Source organism: Halichoerus grypus, chromosome 8 (assembly GCF_964656455.1).
Source record: "Halichoerus grypus chromosome 8, mHalGry1.hap1.1, whole genome shotgun sequence".
In the NCBI taxonomy this organism is placed as follows: Eukaryota; Metazoa; Chordata; class Mammalia; order Carnivora; family Phocidae; genus Halichoerus; species Halichoerus grypus.
In genome coordinates, this window is record NC_135719.1 from 70,015,531 (window position 1) to 70,033,655 (window position 18,125).

The window sequence follows — 18,125 nt, forward strand, 5'->3', positions numbered from 1 at the left end:
CGGGCTCCCTGCTGAGCAGGGAGTCTGCTTCTCCCTCTCTCTCTGCCTGCCACTCCCCACTGCTTGTGCTCTTTCTCTGTCAAATAAATAAATAAAATCTTTAAAAATAAATAAATAAAGCTTCTAAACTAAAATTTTCAGGTGGAAATACTTGGAAGGAAACTTCATGCTCTTAACTTCTAATTCGGAAGAGGCAAACCATTCTCTTTGCCTGTTTCTTCCCAGAGTTTCCCCTGCCTCCCAGCAATGGTGTAAAGATGAGAACAAAGTATCCACACCCAACGATAGAAGGGAAGTCTGATAGAGGAGTAGGAGACAGCCAAAGCAGTCTTTGTCCTTATTCCAAGATAAAGAACTTTTTCAAAACCTTTACGTTTTCAAAAGGTCAAGGGCGGCTATCTCTAGGTGGTAGGAATATAGGTATTTGCCACTTTTAAAAATGATTTTCTACATTTTCCTAATTGTCTACATGACTATGTATTATCTTTAATGCGATAACATTCTTTGGGGTCTTCTCTAATTACAAAAGCATTTTGTGCTCAGTGCAGAAAACTTGGAAGGCACAAAGGAAAACAAGTCCCTTTAACTCACATCATGTAAAGATAACAGCTGTTAACATTTTGGCATATGTCTTTCCAGATTTTTCTCTATGCAGAGATGCTTCATTTTTGCGATCTGGAAAAAAGTAAACAGTTAAGAGACAAAGCCTTGGGTCTTTAGCTCTCAATTTTATTTCCGTTTTTAAACAGCTTCTAACGGCTTGGAAATATCCCTAACAGCAGGGGCCTGCCCCATGCAATCCGGGGGCTCCCCTAGCCAGGGCTGGGGTCCAGGCTCCAGTAACTCCCCCCCACCCACGCCAGCCATCAGGCCTATTTTCTCTCTGTCTCTGGAGATTCGGGACAGAAGAGGGTCTCCAGGGAGAGGGAAAACTGGGACTAAGGGACGCTGCATGGAAGGATTGAGCTCAGACACAGCTGCCTTTGTTAGTCTTAGGATATTTTGGGACTTGGTAGCATGCTCAGACAGACTGTGGGAGGGCGTAAAGAGGGGCTTCTGGACTCCTCTCTGGCCTCACGCATTCCTGGGCAGGGCCTACAGCACCCCTTCCTCTTGCCAGGCTGGGTGCCCTGCCTTTAGAGGCTGGGCAAATGGCAGCCTGCAGTGATCCAGCATGCCTTGCTGTGACCTGGTCAGCTGCACTTGCCTCCTGGCCTAGGCGGGCTGGGTCATCAGGAAGGGGACGAGGATTCAGACCTGGGAGTGCCCCACTGTCTCCCAGCACTTGGGACCTGACTGTAGCAACCCCTTACCAACTCTCACCTACAGGGGAATAACACAGGGGCATCTCTTTGTGAGGAAGAGCAAACCCGGACTCTTAAACCCCGAGCATGGGCAGGGCTGGGGCCCCCGGGGTCAGAGACACCTCAGTGCATGTGCTAAAGCAGCAGGGGCAGCTCAGCCAGAGGGTAGGGGCCCACAGGGCTGGATCTACCCTCCCCCAACTCCTCTCCACACCCACGGTAACCATGGAAACATAACCACCCCCTCCTGCCAGCTGCCTGGGTTTAGGCAACCAGGCCTGGCCCACCTCCACCCGGCCCCGGCCTGAGCCGATGCCAGGCAGGCCAGAGTGGCTGCAGGAAGAACTGGGATTGGGCCATTTGGTCGGTCCAGCTTCCAGCGCAGCTTGGGAGGACTGCCACAGGAGCCCCCACGCCGCGCGGCCCGGGCCAGGGTCCTCGGCCAGCATCACAGCCAGCAGCACGGCCCCGGCCGCGCTCAGCCTGTGGGCTAACAGCTACTGTGGGGCAGGAGCCCCTGCTGCTGCAGCAGCCGCCTCCGGGCCTCACTGGCGGGGCTTTCCGGCGGCTCCTCCTCCTGCCTGGGCTGCTCAGCGAGCCCCCCAGGGCTGAGGATGTACCGATAGTCACTGGGGGTGCCCCCCGCTGCCCCCACACTGCTGCCATCCCCGGCCCCGCTGCTGGCCTGGTCCCCGCCAGGCAGCTGCAGGGGGCCTCCCTCGGCGGGCCCCTCGGCTCGCTCCAGGTTGATGTACAAGGGGTCCTGGCTGGTGGACAGCACGGACAGGTGGCCCAGGATGCTCTCCAGCTCCATCCGCAGGCACGTGAAGGTCGGGCGCCGCTTGGGGTCGGCGCTCCAGCACTGGTACATGAGCTCATACCTGGGCGCAGAGGAGCGTGAGGGGTGGCAGTGAGGAACCCCGAGGAGAAGCTGAGGCCCCTTAACCATACGGAACCACGATTTGGGAAATTTTCTTTAACACACCCGTATGTAGGACTATGTATCAGGCCCTCTTCTAAGTAGTTGACATTTATCATTTAATGCTCACCACAACCCTGTGAAATAAATGATCCCTATTTTACCACTGTGGAAACTGAGGCCCAGAAAGGTTAAGAACCTTGCCCAAGGTCACACAGGTAAAAAGTGATGGAGCTAGCTCCAGAGTCCGTCCTAGGCTCTGCTGGGAGGGGCACTAGGCGTGCTTTTGTCTTGCAGAACACAGCGGGAGTCAGTGTTATTTTAATGGCAAGGATTTGAACAGCCACCCTTTGTCCCAAATCCTCACCCACTCAGGCAGACTTAAATCTTCATTGTTCATGGACACCTTTGAATCTAGAAAAGCTTCCAGCCCTCCCCGCCCCTTCCCCCCGGGAAGGAACACTTTCTACATACACTTTCAGGAGCCTTACAGATTCCCTGAGGTCTTATTCCTGTTCCCAGGGAATGCCTCAGGCTTAACGGGAAAAAAAAAAAAAAAGAACTAAGGGAAGGGGGTTCTGACCAGATGCAGTCAGAGCAAATGCCTGACTCTCTTGTGCCCACAACAGAAGCCCCAAACACTGCCCCACACACTGGCCCTCCTGACAGGGGCCCCCAATGATGGGAGGAATGGTGCCAGACATCGAAGAGGCCATGGAAATGGTCCGGGGCCATGGGTATGTGGCCAGGCTGGGCTACATTGTAAAGGCTGTGCTAGGAGCCAACTGGCGCCTGTCCACCAGGCTGGCTGGTAGGAGGCCAGCGCCCGCCCTATTGACAACACTAGCCCCGGCCTGGGAGGAAGATAAGCCGGAGCCTGATCCCCGATGCCCAGCAAAACCTCTGCAGCTCCAGATGCCCAGGCAGGCTACAGCCACAGGGAGACCTGAGCTCCTGCCCCTGCCATGCCCTGAGCTGTGCAGATGAGCAGGAGGGGTAGGGCCTGGCTTGCGCCCTCAGATTTCCCTCTTACCCACAGTCGAGGATCAGGGCACTTCAAACCAACTGCCCTAGAGAAAAAGGACCCCACCATTCAGGCCAGGCCTTCCTCCGCCTGTCCCTGATCCTGGACCTCTGGTCCAGCCCCACAGCAAGAAGTAGGGAGTAGATTCCTTCCCTGGATCACTGTGGACTCCCTCCCCCTGGTACTAGTGAAAAGGTCCCCCAGGGCCCCAGGGAAACTGGCTTGCACAGGGTGGGAAATACAACACTAGAATGGACAAATTACATTTGGCGTCATAGTTAAGAGGTACCTATTCTAAAATCACAGGCATCTAGGTTCACATCCCAACTCATCTACTTAATAGCTGTGTGACCTTGGCCATGTTACTTAACCTCTTTAATCTTTAGTTTTTCATCTACAAAATAGGGATAATGATAGTCTTTTCCTTATGGGGTTAGAGGGGGATTACCTGAAAGAATGCCTGTAAAGTACCCAGCTAATGCTAGTAACCCTGTCTTCCAGTCACGAGGGGTTCACAACACTCCACTGTGCAGTGGGTGTATCCCCACCCTACCCCACTCCCAAAGGCTCCAGGCTTTCAGAAAGGAAAGAAGGCAGTTCTTCTCCCCAGGATCTTAGGTCTCTCCACTCCCTCAAGAGGAAGCCAACCTCCCGCTCCCCCCACGGCCCCTCCTTGTCTAGCGAGGAATGTGATAGAGCGGCAGTTTTTTCTTGCCCTGGTGCAGCCCTCTGAGGGGGAGGGAGGGCTCAGCCTGGGAGGTTTTCTTAGACTAGCTGGGGACTGAGAAGGAGTGGGGGGTGGGTGGGGAGAAGGTGACAGAATCGTGCGCTGTTGCTCAACCCTGTACCTTCTGCCCTCGGGGTTCCTGGTCCTTCCTGGAAACTGGAGAAAATAAGAGTGTAAGAAAGGGTGGAACAAAAAATACAGGATGGGAAAGCAGGAGAGAAAGTAAACGGGAGGTAGCAGATGAAGAGGCAGCTTGGAGTGGAGGTTGGTCTTCCCTCTGGGGACAAGGACATTTCCACCAAAAAAACGAAAGGTCCAGTTGAGGTTCCGAGCTCCCACTGGACCAGCAGCTGTGGTGGCAGGCAGCACCTGAAACCCCAAATTCCTCCTTCCTCCCCAGATCCCCTTCCCAGGGCACTCACACGTCCTCTGTACACTCCGAAGGCTGTTTCAGGCGGTTCCCGCCGATGAGGTAGTTGTAAATCTCAGCATTCTCAATGCCAGCATACGGCGTCTGCCCACGAGTCATGATCTCCCACATGGTCACCCCGAAGGCCCACTGGGACGGAAGCAAGGTTGGAGGGGAGATGTCACTAGGTTTCCTGAGCTGGGCAGAACCCTAAGGCAAGCACATCTTAGGGCTCAGGGGCCTCATAAGGGGGCAGCCAAAGCCCAAAGAAGAGACCCGGCTAGGTCCTTGAGGACTCTAAAGGGCCACCCACGCCCTAGGCCACGCTGCTTGCGTTCCCACCGAGCCTCACTGTGCCACCCTGCTCACCACGTCACTGTGCACAGTATACAGGTTGTCAGCCAGGCTCTCCAGGGCCAGCCACTTGACAGGCAATTTGGAGGCACAGCCCTGGCGATAGTAGTCCCCGCTATAGATCTTCCGGGAGAGCCCAAAGTCAGCTACGCACACTGTCATGTCTTCCGCCAGCCTGTGAGGGGTGTTGGAGGATGCAGTCAGCCTTACGGAAACCAGGGCATCTTTGCTCCCCAGCTGTCCCCATGCACCCAGGTGAGAGCCGACCATTAGCTAGTTCTCCTGTCATAGGCTGCTCTGTTCCCCACCCACCCCACGCCCCGAGCCCTCTAGAATTCACATACATGCAATTCCGAGCAGCCAGGTCTCGGTGAATAAAGTTCCGGGAGCTCAGGTACTCCATGCCACAGGCGATGTCCACCATGAACCGGACCAGGGTCTGCAGGGGCAGGTTCTGGTGGGCAGACAGGGCAAGCTCAGGCTGGATCTGCCCACCCAGCCAGGGCAGGATGAAGAGGGTTCCCTGTCCAGAAAGCCTAAAGACTGTCCTTGGAATTACTGAAAGGAGGGCGTTTGGAGGAGCTTCCCAAGGCAAAGAAGCTTTGGCAGATCTGAGAGAGCATCCAAGAGTCAAGACACTCCCAGTGTGGAGCTCTAGAGGTCTCTTCTCCCAGAAGTGGGCCCTTGCCCCGCCTAAAATTCCCAGCAGGGCTTGTGAGGGAGAAGGAAGCCTTCTAACATAAAAAGGGTCAAAGCCAGCCTGCCTCTTCCCAACCAGTTTAATCGGCCCTGCCCACCAAGCCAAACTCAATGCCAGGGTCTTTGTCCCTTTCCAACTCCTGGCCATTCCACCTCAGGCACTCACAAAGGGATTCTCCCCAATCCGGGAGGCGAGTAGGAAGGCGTGCAGGTCCCCGTGCTTCATGAAGGGCAAGATGACCATGGGGATGGGGAGACGGCCTTTGGCCCTGCTGCGGAGGCTCACCCCTGGGGACAAGGGAGAGTCAGGAGCAGGGCACATAGCAGTCAAGAGATGGCTCAGGTGTTTGCATGAGTCCGCCACTTGCTAGGTCCTATCTCTAGCCCTGGCTCTGCTACCTCCCTCCCCGTGAGTCCACACTGGCCTACCTACTGGTGACTACCTAAGATTTAGCTGCCCCCCAGATCTCTGGAGCATCTACTTGTCCCCTCCTTCTCCTCTGTTCACATGAGCAGTCTTCAAGTGCAGACCTTTGGTATAGGGCCTGCACGATAAACTCCTTACCTGGAGTTGGATCAGATTTCAGCCAGGACCTTCCTTGCTATTTTGCTATCTGCTTCCTCACCAGCTAAGTCCAAACTTCTCTCCTACAGGCTGCCCTCCCACCTTAGGGGAGCATACTTTTAGCCCTATTGTATATCTGCCTCCCCCCAAGAAGGAGCTCACCAACAAGCTTGGCCACGTGTGGGTGGTCAAATTCCTTCATGCAAGCCGCTTCCCTGAGGAACTCTTCAATGTCACTTGAAGCAATGATGTCAGCTAGAAGAAAAGGATGGAAGGGAGGGAATAAGGAAGATGTGCCCCCAATTCTGACCCAAGACTCCTAGGCCTTGTCCTTCCTGGGCTTCCCAGAGGGCTCAGGAAAGTCTGGCCATTAGCAGAAGAAACTCCCATGGAGTGGGGCTCTCCAACCATCTTTCCACTTGCTAACGGTCTTCCCTTTGGTTTGGATAGCCCAGACGCTCAGGCAACCAGCTTTAATCACCCTGAATGAGCCCAGAGGACAGTCACTGCTGACGACAGAAAGCAAAGGGCGCAAACGTGTGTGGGTTTATGCTTTTGAATTATTCACGTGGCACAGACGGCATCCTAGTTAGTGCTGACTAACTCTTCTTGGAAAGTCTAGGGGTGCAGCAGAGCCTACTTCCGGCTCAGTCACCCCTTCCACTCCTCACTCCAGGTCTACTATTCTCCACTCACCTTTCAGCATCTTGACGGCCACTTTCACAAAGGAGCCATCCTCCTGCTTCAGCTGGGCCTCCCGCACTGAACCGAACTCTCCTAGGAACCGACCCAAATGATGGTGAGGCCCCTTGCCCTACCAGCCCCAGCCCCTTTTCTTCAAGGTGACCCTCCCCAGGGACACAAATCACTAGACTCCAGGCCACTGCAGGAGGCTCCCTTGTCCACAGCCGAAGGAAGTATGCTGGGAGTGCTCCTCTGCCCTCCTTATCCCCAGCCACCATTCCCCCAAACATCCCCGACTCAGCAGTCTACCAGCATATCGTGTTCACAGGAGCTGCCCCAAGCCCACACCCCCAAAGTGCTGGGAGCAATCAAAGGCAAACTCCACTCCGGCTAATCCCCATGCAGCCTCACACACCTTTGCCCAACATCCGGCCCAGGGTGAACTGCTGCTCAGGGATGAGCACATCCTCCAATTTGTCCTTGAGTTCATCGCTGATGCCCAAGCTGTCCACTGTGGGGAGAAGGGTGGTGAGACAGAAGAGGGGCCTCTCTGGCTCCTGACCGACACCCCAGGCTCGGCTCTCAGAGAAGGTATGAGCTTAGTTTAGCTCTCCCACAGCTAAGATGGCAACCTCCACGAGGGTAGGTCTGTGTGTCTTTTCCACTGTTGTGTGCTCAGGACTCATTAATGTTCAGACACACTGGCCAAATTAATGAGCTAACAAAAAGAATACAGATAGGGGCGCGAAGATAGTCCATTTTTCCTATGATTCCCCACACTCACATGTGGCCTCGATACGCTCAGGCCGCTCCCGATTGAAGGACCGGGCTGCCCGGAAGTGAACGGCCGGCTCCCCCCGGGCCATGACACTGTCAAAGGCTTGCCTAAGGGGAAACCCAGGACGTGGAGTCAGCCCCAAGATCTTCAGTCATCGCCCGCCTCTCCCTCCTGTCCTTACCCCCTTACCCGAACCGTGTCTCCTTCCGCCTCTTTCGAAGCAGGATGAGTGCCAAGGCCGCAGCCGTCACCAAGGCTGTCAGCACACCCAGGACCACAGGCACCCAGGATGTGCGGCTGTGGGGAGGGCCATGCTGGCCTATGGGAGACGGGGGCAGTGGCATGAGCGAGGCTGACATCAAGGAGTCCCTTTAGAACTTTCCACTGATGGCCATCTGGCCTGGACAAGAGGTTCTCTTAAGTCAATAAAGGTCCCGAGGGGAAAGAAGCTCCAAAGGAAGCCCCAAGAGTTCCTACCCTGTCAGTGACAGGCCCTGGCTGTTGGAACCTACAATGCGACCAGGGATTTCTATGCTAGTTCTGGGGCAGGGGGAGAATGACATATAGTTCAAATACCAACCCTGGCCTCAACTGCTGAGTCTTTGGGTCTATTAGAAGCAAAGGTGCTACCAAGCTCCTTCCACCAATCTAGGTTGGCCTTGAGAGCCTTGATCCCCTCTGCCCTTCCCCTACAGGCCTTACCTGCATGGTCATGAGAAGAGACCACCAGTGGCTGACTCCAGGGCCCACAGCCAACTGCATTGGAGATGCACACACGCACAGTCAAGTCCTTCTGCGGATCCCAGCCTGTCAAGTTGGCCCTGGTCCCCTCCACTGTCAGCTCACCCTGCAGCCAGGAAAAACCCCCATCCCACATTTGAGTCTGAAGAAAAGGCCTCCAGATGGGGCCTGAATGCAGAAAAAGGTCCAACTAGGAACCCAGGAGGTAAGGGACACTGTGGGTTCAGGGACCTCAGGAACACAACCTGCTGGGAGTCATCACATTCCTTCCCCAGGCCGCAGAGGCCTCCCCTGAACACAAACAAGGCTCAGTCCAGGCAGGCAGAGGTGGGGGATGGGAAGGAACCAGGCTGAGGATAAGACAGCCTTATCCGTGCCCTCCCCCAGTCTGTTTAGGAATGTGCTTCCTGCTTTACAAGTGGCCACTGGATGCAATCCTAACAGGAGACAATCCAATAAGGAGGGAAGCCTGCAGGGGAAGGTGGGGAAAAGTGGACTCCCTGGGGTGGTGGGAGGCCCAGCCCACCAAAGTCCCCAGGCCCACCAAGGACAGCCATTTGGAAGCTCTAAAGGTCTTAAGAGTCCTGACAGATGACTCGGTGTACCTGGAGAGCAGAGGCTTGTCTCCCCTTACCTGGGTGCCCCTTACCTGGGTTCCATTGTCCTGAACCCAGGACAATTTATAAGGTCCCAGGGGGCCTTCCAAAGGGCCCTCGGGGATCACTTCTTCCCACTCCAGGATGAGGCCGGAGTCTGTGCGGATGGCATGGAGGTTCTGGGGAGCGCTGGCTGGGGCTATACCCAAAGAGAGAAGGCCGCTAAGAGCCCTGCCCTTCCCACTATCACCATCCCGTGCTAGCCTTTGGAACCAACTCCCAAGAGCTACACAGCTCAGACAGCTACAGGTGGGGGTTAGGGCTTCCCTCCCAGTTCTGACTGCTCTCACCCAGAGTCCTGTGGAGGAGAGGTGAGCAATGGCAGGACCCACAGCACCCTGCTAGGTACAGTGCTGCTCTTGGTTACTGCCTCACCACTTCCCCCTCATAGCCCCACCAGCATCTCTGCTATTGATAGGAGAACTCCAAGCAAGTTCCTGCCACAGGATCTTTGCACTTGCTGTGCCCCCTTCTGCAGTGATTTCCCCTCCCCCATGTGTGGCTTGTTCCTTATCATTCAAACTTCAATCTCTTTATGGGGGTATGCCTGGACCACCCTGAGGGCACTCTTCCTCACCAAATGATCTGATCTTTTGTAATTTGCATGTCTGCTCCACCCCTAGAACTAAAGCTGCATGAGAAGGGGCCGGATTTATCTAATTCATAGGTACACAGCAGACACTCGGTGTTTGCTGAATGAGGCAGGAACCCCCCTTCAGGTAACCTCTCTCTCAAGCAACTTCATTCAGGACTGAAGCCAACATCGCCTGTTCCCCATGCAGGCCCTGCCCAGCCACTCTGCTCTGCAAGCCCCTTACCTAGGCCCTTTGTCCGAAAGGGCACCCAGTCAGCATATGGAGAAGGCCCCAAGGCATTGGCACAGCGCACCCTGAGGCTGTAGTTGGTGGCAGGTGCCAGGTCCCGGAGCAGGCAGGTAAAAGGTGGCACGGGGACCACAACAGCCAGGACCTCCCAGCCTCCTGGAGCCTGTGTCACCTACAGAAAAGCCGCAAAGTAATGATGGAGAGGAGGGAGGCCAAAGATGCAATAGGCATGGGCAGGAGCAGGGGACAGAGGAGGTGGGGGGAGATCTTGAGTTAATGCCTCCTCTAAGCCTATCAGCAAACACTTGTAACCCACTCCCTCCCACCTGTCCCCACTCTAATAACACCAAGTTCCACGCCTCCATTCCTTTGCAAATGCTGTTCCTTTGCTTGGAATGACCTGCTCTTCCTAGCAAAGTCCAACTCATCTTTTAAGACTCAGTGCAAATACAACGTTTTCTGTCAAAGGCCTTCCCAACTACTCCAGAAAACTCATACCCTTTTATGCTTGATACATAACTCGGTTAGAAGGGTTACCATTTATTATAACTACACGTGAGTGCAAAGTCTCAGTCTCTCAAGGGCAGAGTAACTGGGAGCCTAGGAGCACAGTGAACCAGGCCTTCACCTTACATTTTGGGGGCCCAGGACAAGTGTACAAATGGAGATCCACATACCGTATGGCTAAATATTTAAATGTTATAAATCAGCTAACAAATTATTGGACAAAATATTTCCTATGATGGTATATGGACAAATAAAGCTTCAATCAAGGTCAGGTTTGCATTTATAATCCTCTCATCCCTAGGATTCCCAAGCCAGAATGTGGTGGCACAAGAAGAGCTAGCCTGTGAGCCAAGGGTCTGTACTGGGAGGAACATCAACTGCGCGGGTGTGGACAATGCTACCTGCATACCGATTCCCCACAATGGCTGCCCTTTGGCCTTGAGGTGCACAAACCATGCCCTCCCAAGGAGGGACCAGGGAGGAGGCCCACACAGGTCCTAGAAGCAGACTGGGGGCCATAAGGGCGGAGGTCCTGAGTATCTAGAAGATGGTGTAGTGTGGCAGTTGGGGGAAGGGGAGGGGATGTCCTCATGATCTAGATGGGCATATCCCCTTGTCTCTACAGATTCCTTGCCCAGGGGCAAGGGTGCAGCCAAAGGAGGGCCAGAGTGGGGTCCTCTAAATGGTATAGCCCAGAGCAGGGGCCTCTCCTGCCTGGGGGAACTGCCTAGAACAGTTTCAAAGGTGCATTAAAAACTTTGAGTAAACAGATGAAAATAAACAAGTCTGCATTGCCTCTTGTTTTTGATATCACCTCACCCAGGTTTTCCACTCTCTGGGGCTTAGAACCCCTTCTAGTCCCCTTGTTCTCTTTGGCATGAGTCAGGGGATGGGGCATGAAGGTACAAGTATCAGCTAAATCAAAGGTTTGGGGTTTTGCCGACAGAAGAAAAACTCCTCCGGGCATCCCAAATCTGCTCTAGTGATCTGCTTTCCAGCCTGAAGAATGTACGGGTTTGAGCCAATTTGCCAAGTCACTTGGTGGCCAGAGCACCTACGATAAGGGGCAGGCTGAGCTGTTCCTGGTAAGGGAGCAACACCTGGAGAGAGCTGGAGACCAAGCCCCACGGACAAGTGTAGGTAAATGTGATACCACTGTGAACAAAGTGCCACCGAGGCAGCCACAGAACGAACGTGGCCAGGAGAGCCTGTCCTCCCTCTCCCTACCTGGATCGTACAGGATTGGAGCAGGGCCAGGCCATCGGCCCCTGGTGTCCAGGCCACACTAGCATTGCTGCTGGAGAGCTTTGTCACTGTGATGTTAAAGGGGGCTGCAGGCAGTGCTGTGGACAAGGAGTGAGAGTCAGCGCCCTGGACTCGAGTGCCCGGGAAGGAGTCAAGCCTCAAGTCTCTCCCTAAGGCCTGGGGTCCCCTCAACCTGATGATGGCTACCCAGCACTCCCAGCACCACAGTCATATACAAGCCAAGAAGCCAGTAGGGGAGAGCTGCTCATACCAGGGAGAGCGTTATCAGCTGGCTGCGGGGAGAGGTCACCTCTCTGAATCAGGGGCCCTATCTGGCCAAAGAATAGGATAAGAGAGTGGGTGTGGCGGGGAAAGGGGGACAACAGTACCTCGGCCTTGGGAGAGACAATTGAGAGGCAGCCCCTGCAGCCACAACCCATTCCCCCCCCACACTGGTTCTCTCCCTCCCATCTTCCCTCCCTTTGTGCACACCAGCCCTTTGGATCTCCGCTATCATCCTGCTAGGCTGTTTTTCCCAGCCCCATTCCCTCCACAGGGACTGGCAGAAGCAAGGCTGGGCATGAGCCTTGACCATCTCCTGCTGGCTCCCTCTCTCCCTCCCTCCCTCCCAAGGACTCTGCATCGTGATGGGAAATCTGCTGTGACGTCAGGTTTCTATTCTCATCTCAGCCATGGCAGGGTCTCAGGTGCTCTCACTAGGGATGGAGCTCTGCCAATTAACCCTTCATCCCTCAGGTCCCAGCAGGGCCTCGGGAAGCCGGAACACCAAATGACTGTAACTTCACCCGGCTGCTGGACAGCTGGCTGCAAACGCCCCTGCCTCACTCACCCTCCCTCCCTCCTGCCAGTCCTCCTACCTTGAAGGCGAACAGTGGCTGGGCGAGAAGAGGCCAGGCCTTTAAGGTTGTGAGCTTCACAGGAGAACACGGTGCTCTGGGTCACCCCTGACGCCAGAAAACCTCAGTCAGCGCCCCCCAAGCAGCAACTCCCATTCAGCCTGGGACTGGGGAAGGGGGTTTGTGCAGGCTCTGGATCTGAATATCCTAGAAGTCCCTCCAGCCAGAGGAAGGGGCTAGACAGGTTGGAACAACCAGGGACTTCGGAGTCTAACGAGCCTGGCTATAAACCCCAGGGCTGGGGCTCTGTCTTCTCATCTCTTGAATTGGGAGGATTGTGCAAACCCACATAAAGCGCGCGGCACACAGTAAGCACCTGAGAAAGGTCATACTACTCCCCCTGCCTCAATCCCACCTCCCGCAGACAGCACAAAGCTGCCTCCCTTCTCTGTTCGCTCCTCTACTGTACAATCCAGAGCCCTTCTCTGTTTGCTCTACGCCCGCATCATTGTTGATTTGCAGATTCTTTGCCCTGCAATAGTTCTCAGCATCTTATGCATGTGTCTTGTCTCCCCAATTACACTAATTCCTTGGGGGCTGGACTGACGGCTTCTATATCTTTTGTATTCCTTCGATCCCCCATGGTGCCTAGCACAGTGTGGTGTGTGGAGTAGGAGTTCAGTGAGTGCTTATTATCAGGCCGGCTGCCGGAGGGTCCCAACCACGCACATCTGGAGAGAACTGAACTTCCCTCTCATGGGCTCCAACCCAGCACCTCCCGAACAGGCCCGGTAGCCCACCTCTTCTCAAGATTCATATTGCTAGGGGACTTGGCACATCAGAACCTATCCCTCCCACCGTCCAGTATGTGAGACCAAGCTCAGCCTCCCAACTTCTTTGGTCAGTTCAAGCCTCAACCAGGAACATGAGCTTTATTTCACAGAGAAGGGAGCCTCACAAGCTTCGCATGTGCCTGAGGATCTTGGGGTCCAGGTGGGTGTACAGGCATTGCTGCTTTGGGTCTAGCTGTGTGGAGGTATGGATAAATATAGTTGTTTGAGAAAATGTCTAGAAATTTCTGGAAAGGGTCATTAGGAGAGGAGGCTCCTGTTTCTTTGTGCTGCACCCCCCCTTTCCTTCTCCCTGCCATTCCCCACTCTGCAGCCCTAGACTCTTGTCTTCTAGGCAAGCCTGCCAGACACTCCTCCTAGCTCTGCGTGGGCTGGTTCCCGGCTCCTTCCCTTGGGAGGGGTGGGGGAAACGGGTGCCCCTGGTTTCACAGGACTCATCTCCCAGGGCCAGCTGTGCACGGCCTGGACTACCGTGAAGGACGGAAAGAGGCTCCAGAGGCCTCAAGCATGCCCAGCAGGATCACCACTGATCAGCTCCCTGGCCAGCCTTGCACACCTGACTAATGAGCTTAGTAACAGTGCAGCTCACGTACCCAGGCACCAGGGTGTGCTTTGGACACTCACAAGAGCAGACTTGGTGATTTGCACAGATTTGCACGCTGCCAGCCTCACCAACCCTACTCAAAGCCCCCTCCTGAGGCTGCTCACCTGTTACATTTAAAACAGAGGGAGAGGGAGCGGGCCCCCCCACCTTCGTGCCTCCTCTCCACCACACAATGGTAACAGGTTCAGGGGGGCCCACGGCCTCACAAGACAGTTGGAAAGGGGCATTGGGTGGTACTGCCAGATCTTTCGGCTCCACAGTGAAGAATGGCACACCTGGGGAGAAAGGGGGGTGGAGGGATGAGCCTTGCCACTTCTCAGTTTCCAACTACCCAAGCCACAAGTTTGCTACCATTTGCAGCCCTCTATGCAGAAGGTCCTACAGGTCCCTTAGGACTGGGTCAAACTGCAAAACAGGCGTCTAGCTTGAGGGGGGAAGCTTCCCTTCTTTGGGCACCTTAGGAATATCCTTTTATGCTGTCCCCTTGGGCATGGTAGATTCTCGCTTCCCAGACCTGCTCTGACGGCCTTCCCAGAGCAGGGCAGGAGGCAGAGGGTGGGGAGCTGGGGGAAGGTCAGAAAGGGAGGGGGAGTGGGCGGAAGCTTTAGCAGAGTTCTGCTGGCAGGCCCCAGATCCCGTTCAGGGCCCTTTGTTACTTTCTTAGTCACTTTGTTTTCCTGAGCTGAACAGCTCTGAGCTCCCGCAGCTGCGGATCCTTCCTCCCCTCCCCCAGGCCTCCCCCTCCTGGCCTGGCCACTTGGCAGAACAGGGTCCAGCCCCAGATGGGTGCTTAGGCTTGCTGCTCAGACAACTGAAACTGACTGCACCCCATAGATTGGAGGTCCTCATCACCCCCTTGGCTGTGAAATACCCAGACTCCAATGAGTAGGGTCTTCTGATGTCTGGGGTAGGGGAGGCCTGGAGCCTGGAGCAATCAGGCCTCAGAGGGCAATGGGGCAAATCAGCTTCCACTGAGCTTTCTTTTGCAGAGGTGTGGTCACTAGCAGACAGCACCTGCTCCAGGCCAACATGCCCACTCGTGTCTCTGCTTCCTCACCTTCTACCGTGAGCCACACTGGCTGGGAGGTCTCCATTTCACCCCCATCCTCCACCTGGCACCAGTACCGGCCTGCATCAGAGCGCTCCACTGACTTCAGGCTGTGGAAACAGGACACCAGGCTCACCTCCCAGGGTCAAGGGGGTGCGCAGCTATGCTGGGCAGACTCAGTGGGTTCAGCCTGCCCCCACTTCTGGAAGTTTCCATAGGTTGCCGAATAAAAAAACCCAGACCTCTGGGCATCAGCATTGCCCCCAGCTCCCAAGCCCAGGGAAAAAGCACAACCTGCCCCCAGGCTGGCATGCACACTCTCCCCCAGGGTCCTGCACCTGAGGAAGCCAATCCAGTGCTGCTCACTGACTGGGATGTACACCTGATCCACACTCTGGACCACAGCCCCGTCCTTCACCCACTGTATCTCGGGCTCCTCCATTCCCTCCACACTGCAGTTGAGCTTCACTGGCTGCCCCTGAGACACGGTCAGCTTCACCGGGGCTCCCATGAGCTTCAGGCCTGAGAGGTGGGAAGGAGAAGGTGTCAACCCGCTTGACAGGGACTCTGTCCCTGGAAATATCCCCCATCCTCTTCCAGAACCTAGGTTCTGGGTCAGAGGGCTCATCCTCAGCTAATGGTCAAGAGAGCAGAGGTTGGACAGTGTGGGAGGGAAGGTGGCCTGGGCCTTGGCTGGGGGAAGGAAAATGACAAGCTCTCCAGCCACATGTCTGCCACTGCCAAGTTCCCCCCAGCTCCAAAGAAGTGACCTCTTCCCCATACCTCCTGACTGGGCCATGTTAAGTTCAAGCCCAACCACCAAAAGGAAGGCAAGCCAGGCTAAAAAGGTGGGGCCCTCACATACACCTGGGGCAGGTACTGCTGCACCCCTGTAGTTCAACAGGCGGCCAGCTCTCTGCCCGCCCGAGGTGTCTGGCCAGACTTCACACTGCTGCTGGCACGCCCCTGCACCCCACCCTGGCAAATGAAAGGAGGCTGAGGAAGAGAAGGAGGGGGTGCTCCCCTGAAGTGGAGAACATATGGCTGCAGAACCACGTCAGATCAAACACATGGCAGCCTTCCTGGCAGCCACCCGCTCTATTAATACCTGAATGTGTGCAGGGGCGGGTGCTAGGGAGGTAGGAGGTAGAAGGGAGGGGAGGGGCCCTGAAGAGGGAGCCCAAGACCCCTGGGCTACTGTCACACCAACAGGAGCCACCTTGCGTAATGCTACCCTCTGCGCACGCGCGCACACACACACACACACACACACACACACACACACACCCCTCCTGGTCTCCTGGCATGTTTTTAAGCAGAGGGGCAGGTGAACTATCCACAGAGCTGAATCCAGTCCTGCTTCTTCCTGCCCTTTGCTGTGCAACCCTAGGCAAATTCCTGGGCTCTCTGATCCTGAGATACACACCTTTCACCTTGTAAATACTTGTCAACTTGTCACTCTTTGCCTTCCCTTCCCTGAGAATCTCATATAGCAGGGAGTGCCATCTCAGACAAGGTGCCAGCTGAGGCTGCTGCTTTAGCCTGTGACACAGGGCCGGTCACAGGGCAGGGAGGGATGACCTCACACCCCGTACACACCCAACAGTCCCAGAGGACCTTGGAACTTGGAGAGGAGCCCTCCTATAACCGGCCAATGTCTCCGTGGCCACGTGGGAACACAAGGCTAGCCCCCACGAAGACCAGCAACCTCGCTCCAGCCCATCTTCGCCGGCATTCCCCGGAAGATCTGAGCGGGTACAGGAACTAGAGTATGTCCAGATGTTTTCGGTGACTGGGCACCCTCACAGCCCCTGTACCTAAATGGGGTAGGTGTGCCTCTTGGGTGCTGAGTCCAGCCCCTGTGTTTTCAGAGTGGGGCTCTCGTGTGCAGGGCGGGCAGAATGGGGTCCCCAGGACTGGGAGGGGAGAGCAAACAACTAGACACGTCGAGGCGGGAAAATCCCCTCTGACCACTCAGCCCACAGCCCCACTCCCTTCCCCTTCCACCCCGCCAGAAGAGCCCCGACGCGAGAAAGTTGGGGGTGGGGCCCCGGCCCGAGAACCGGCAGCGGACGCTGCGCTGCGCCCCCCTCCCCCAGCCCTCAAGCCTCGGCCTTCCAGCTTCGTCCCCCCACCCAAGTCTCCGGCCCGCCCAGGCCGGGACTCGCTCCGTTGCGGTCCCTGGGCGCCCACCCGGCCGCGCCCCTCCGCAGCGCCCCCGCGTTCCGCCGCCTCCCGACCAACCCCTACCTGCGGCCGCGGGCTCCGCCAGCAACAGAGCGGCCAGACCCGCCAGCAGCAGCGGCGGCGGCGGCGGCGGCAGCGGCGGGAGCCCCGGCCGCCCCATGCTCCGCCTCAGCGCCATCGGCCGCGACGCCGCACCATGCCGGGCCCGGCCCGCGAGCGACAAGGGAGGAGGGAGGAGGGACAGAGGAGGAGGGACGAGAGAGGACGGCCGCGGGAGGGGCGGGGGCCGTCCTGGGGGGCGGCGCTGGGGCCCGCGCCTCCGAGACCCGCGCCCGCTGCGAGTCGCCGCGGCCGCCGTCAGCAGCGCGGGGTCCCCGGGGCCGCTGCTGGGCCACCGCGCTCCTTCCACAGCCGTCGCCGCCGTCGCCGCCGCCGCTGATTCATGTTCTTCTGCGAGCCGCCGCCTCCTCCCCAGCCCGCCGGCCCTCAAGCCCGAGCTCGTACCGCCCCCCCGCGGAGCCTCGGGCGGCTCGCTCGGAGCGCCTACCCTGCCGCCGCCTGTCCGGCCGGCCCCCGCCCTCCGGCCTCCCCAACCGCCGCGGCACCCCGGGCCAGCTTCCCCAGGGCCGACCGGAGGATCGGCCGGGTGCCCGGGTGGCGCACTCAGCCACGCCCCTCCTTTCCCTAAACACTTTCCAGCATCCTTTCAGACCCAGCACTCCAGCTCCTGCTGTCAAACCTCGCTAGAGCCTCTATCGCACCCCAACTTTTGTCCAGGCTCTGATGCCAGAGTCCCGTCCCCCGTCTCAGGACATAAAGCATCTCAGTCCCCTAAATTCCCAACCGTCGGGGCCCCCGAAATCGTGACTCAAGGCTCCCCCCTCAGGACCTACTAACACCCCTTCCTGCCTCTTTCTTGAGCCTTTCACCCAAATTTCCCATATTCATGCTCCATTTCCCACCCCTTTATCTCCAGGATCTTGGGCCTTGGGTCTCGAGTTTTCCAAGATCTTTTTGGTAATCCTCAGGTTTTATATCTGACATCCCCACTGCTACACTACACAGGCCAAAGCCCCATGGCCCGTATCTTTGGGGGTTGTCATTCTTCCTAGTTGCTTCCTCTGCATCTACACACCCCCCGC

General features: G+C 56.5%; 1 protein-coding gene across 2 annotated transcripts; it reads right to left on the minus strand.

Moving 5' to 3' along the window:
* Positions 1-708: 708 nt before the first annotated feature.
* Positions 709-17,262, minus strand: TYRO3 (TYRO3 protein tyrosine kinase). 2 transcript variants are annotated; one of them, XM_036084653.2, is made up of 19 exons: positions 17,047-17,260; positions 15,135-15,318; positions 14,806-14,906; positions 13,853-14,023; positions 12,315-12,401; positions 11,419-11,534; positions 9,679-9,856; positions 8,854-8,999; positions 8,166-8,310; positions 7,653-7,782; positions 7,470-7,570; positions 7,101-7,196; positions 6,698-6,778; positions 6,164-6,256; positions 5,603-5,724; positions 5,082-5,191; positions 4,753-4,912; positions 4,397-4,533; positions 709-2,185 (listed from the first exon to the last, which is right to left on the minus strand). In XM_036084653.2, the coding sequence occupies exons 1-19, from the start codon at positions 17,159-17,161 to the stop codon at positions 1,795-1,797; spliced, it is 2,664 nt and encodes an 887-aa protein (XP_035940546.1). In that variant the 5' UTR covers positions 17,162-17,260; the 3' UTR covers positions 709-1,794. The 2 variants fall into 2 exon arrangements, with proteins under 2 accessions (XP_035940546.1, XP_077935640.1); XM_078079514.1 differs by lacking the exon at positions 12,315-12,401 and having other exon boundaries at positions 17,047-17,262.
* Between the last annotated feature and the right edge of the window lie 863 nt (positions 17,263-18,125).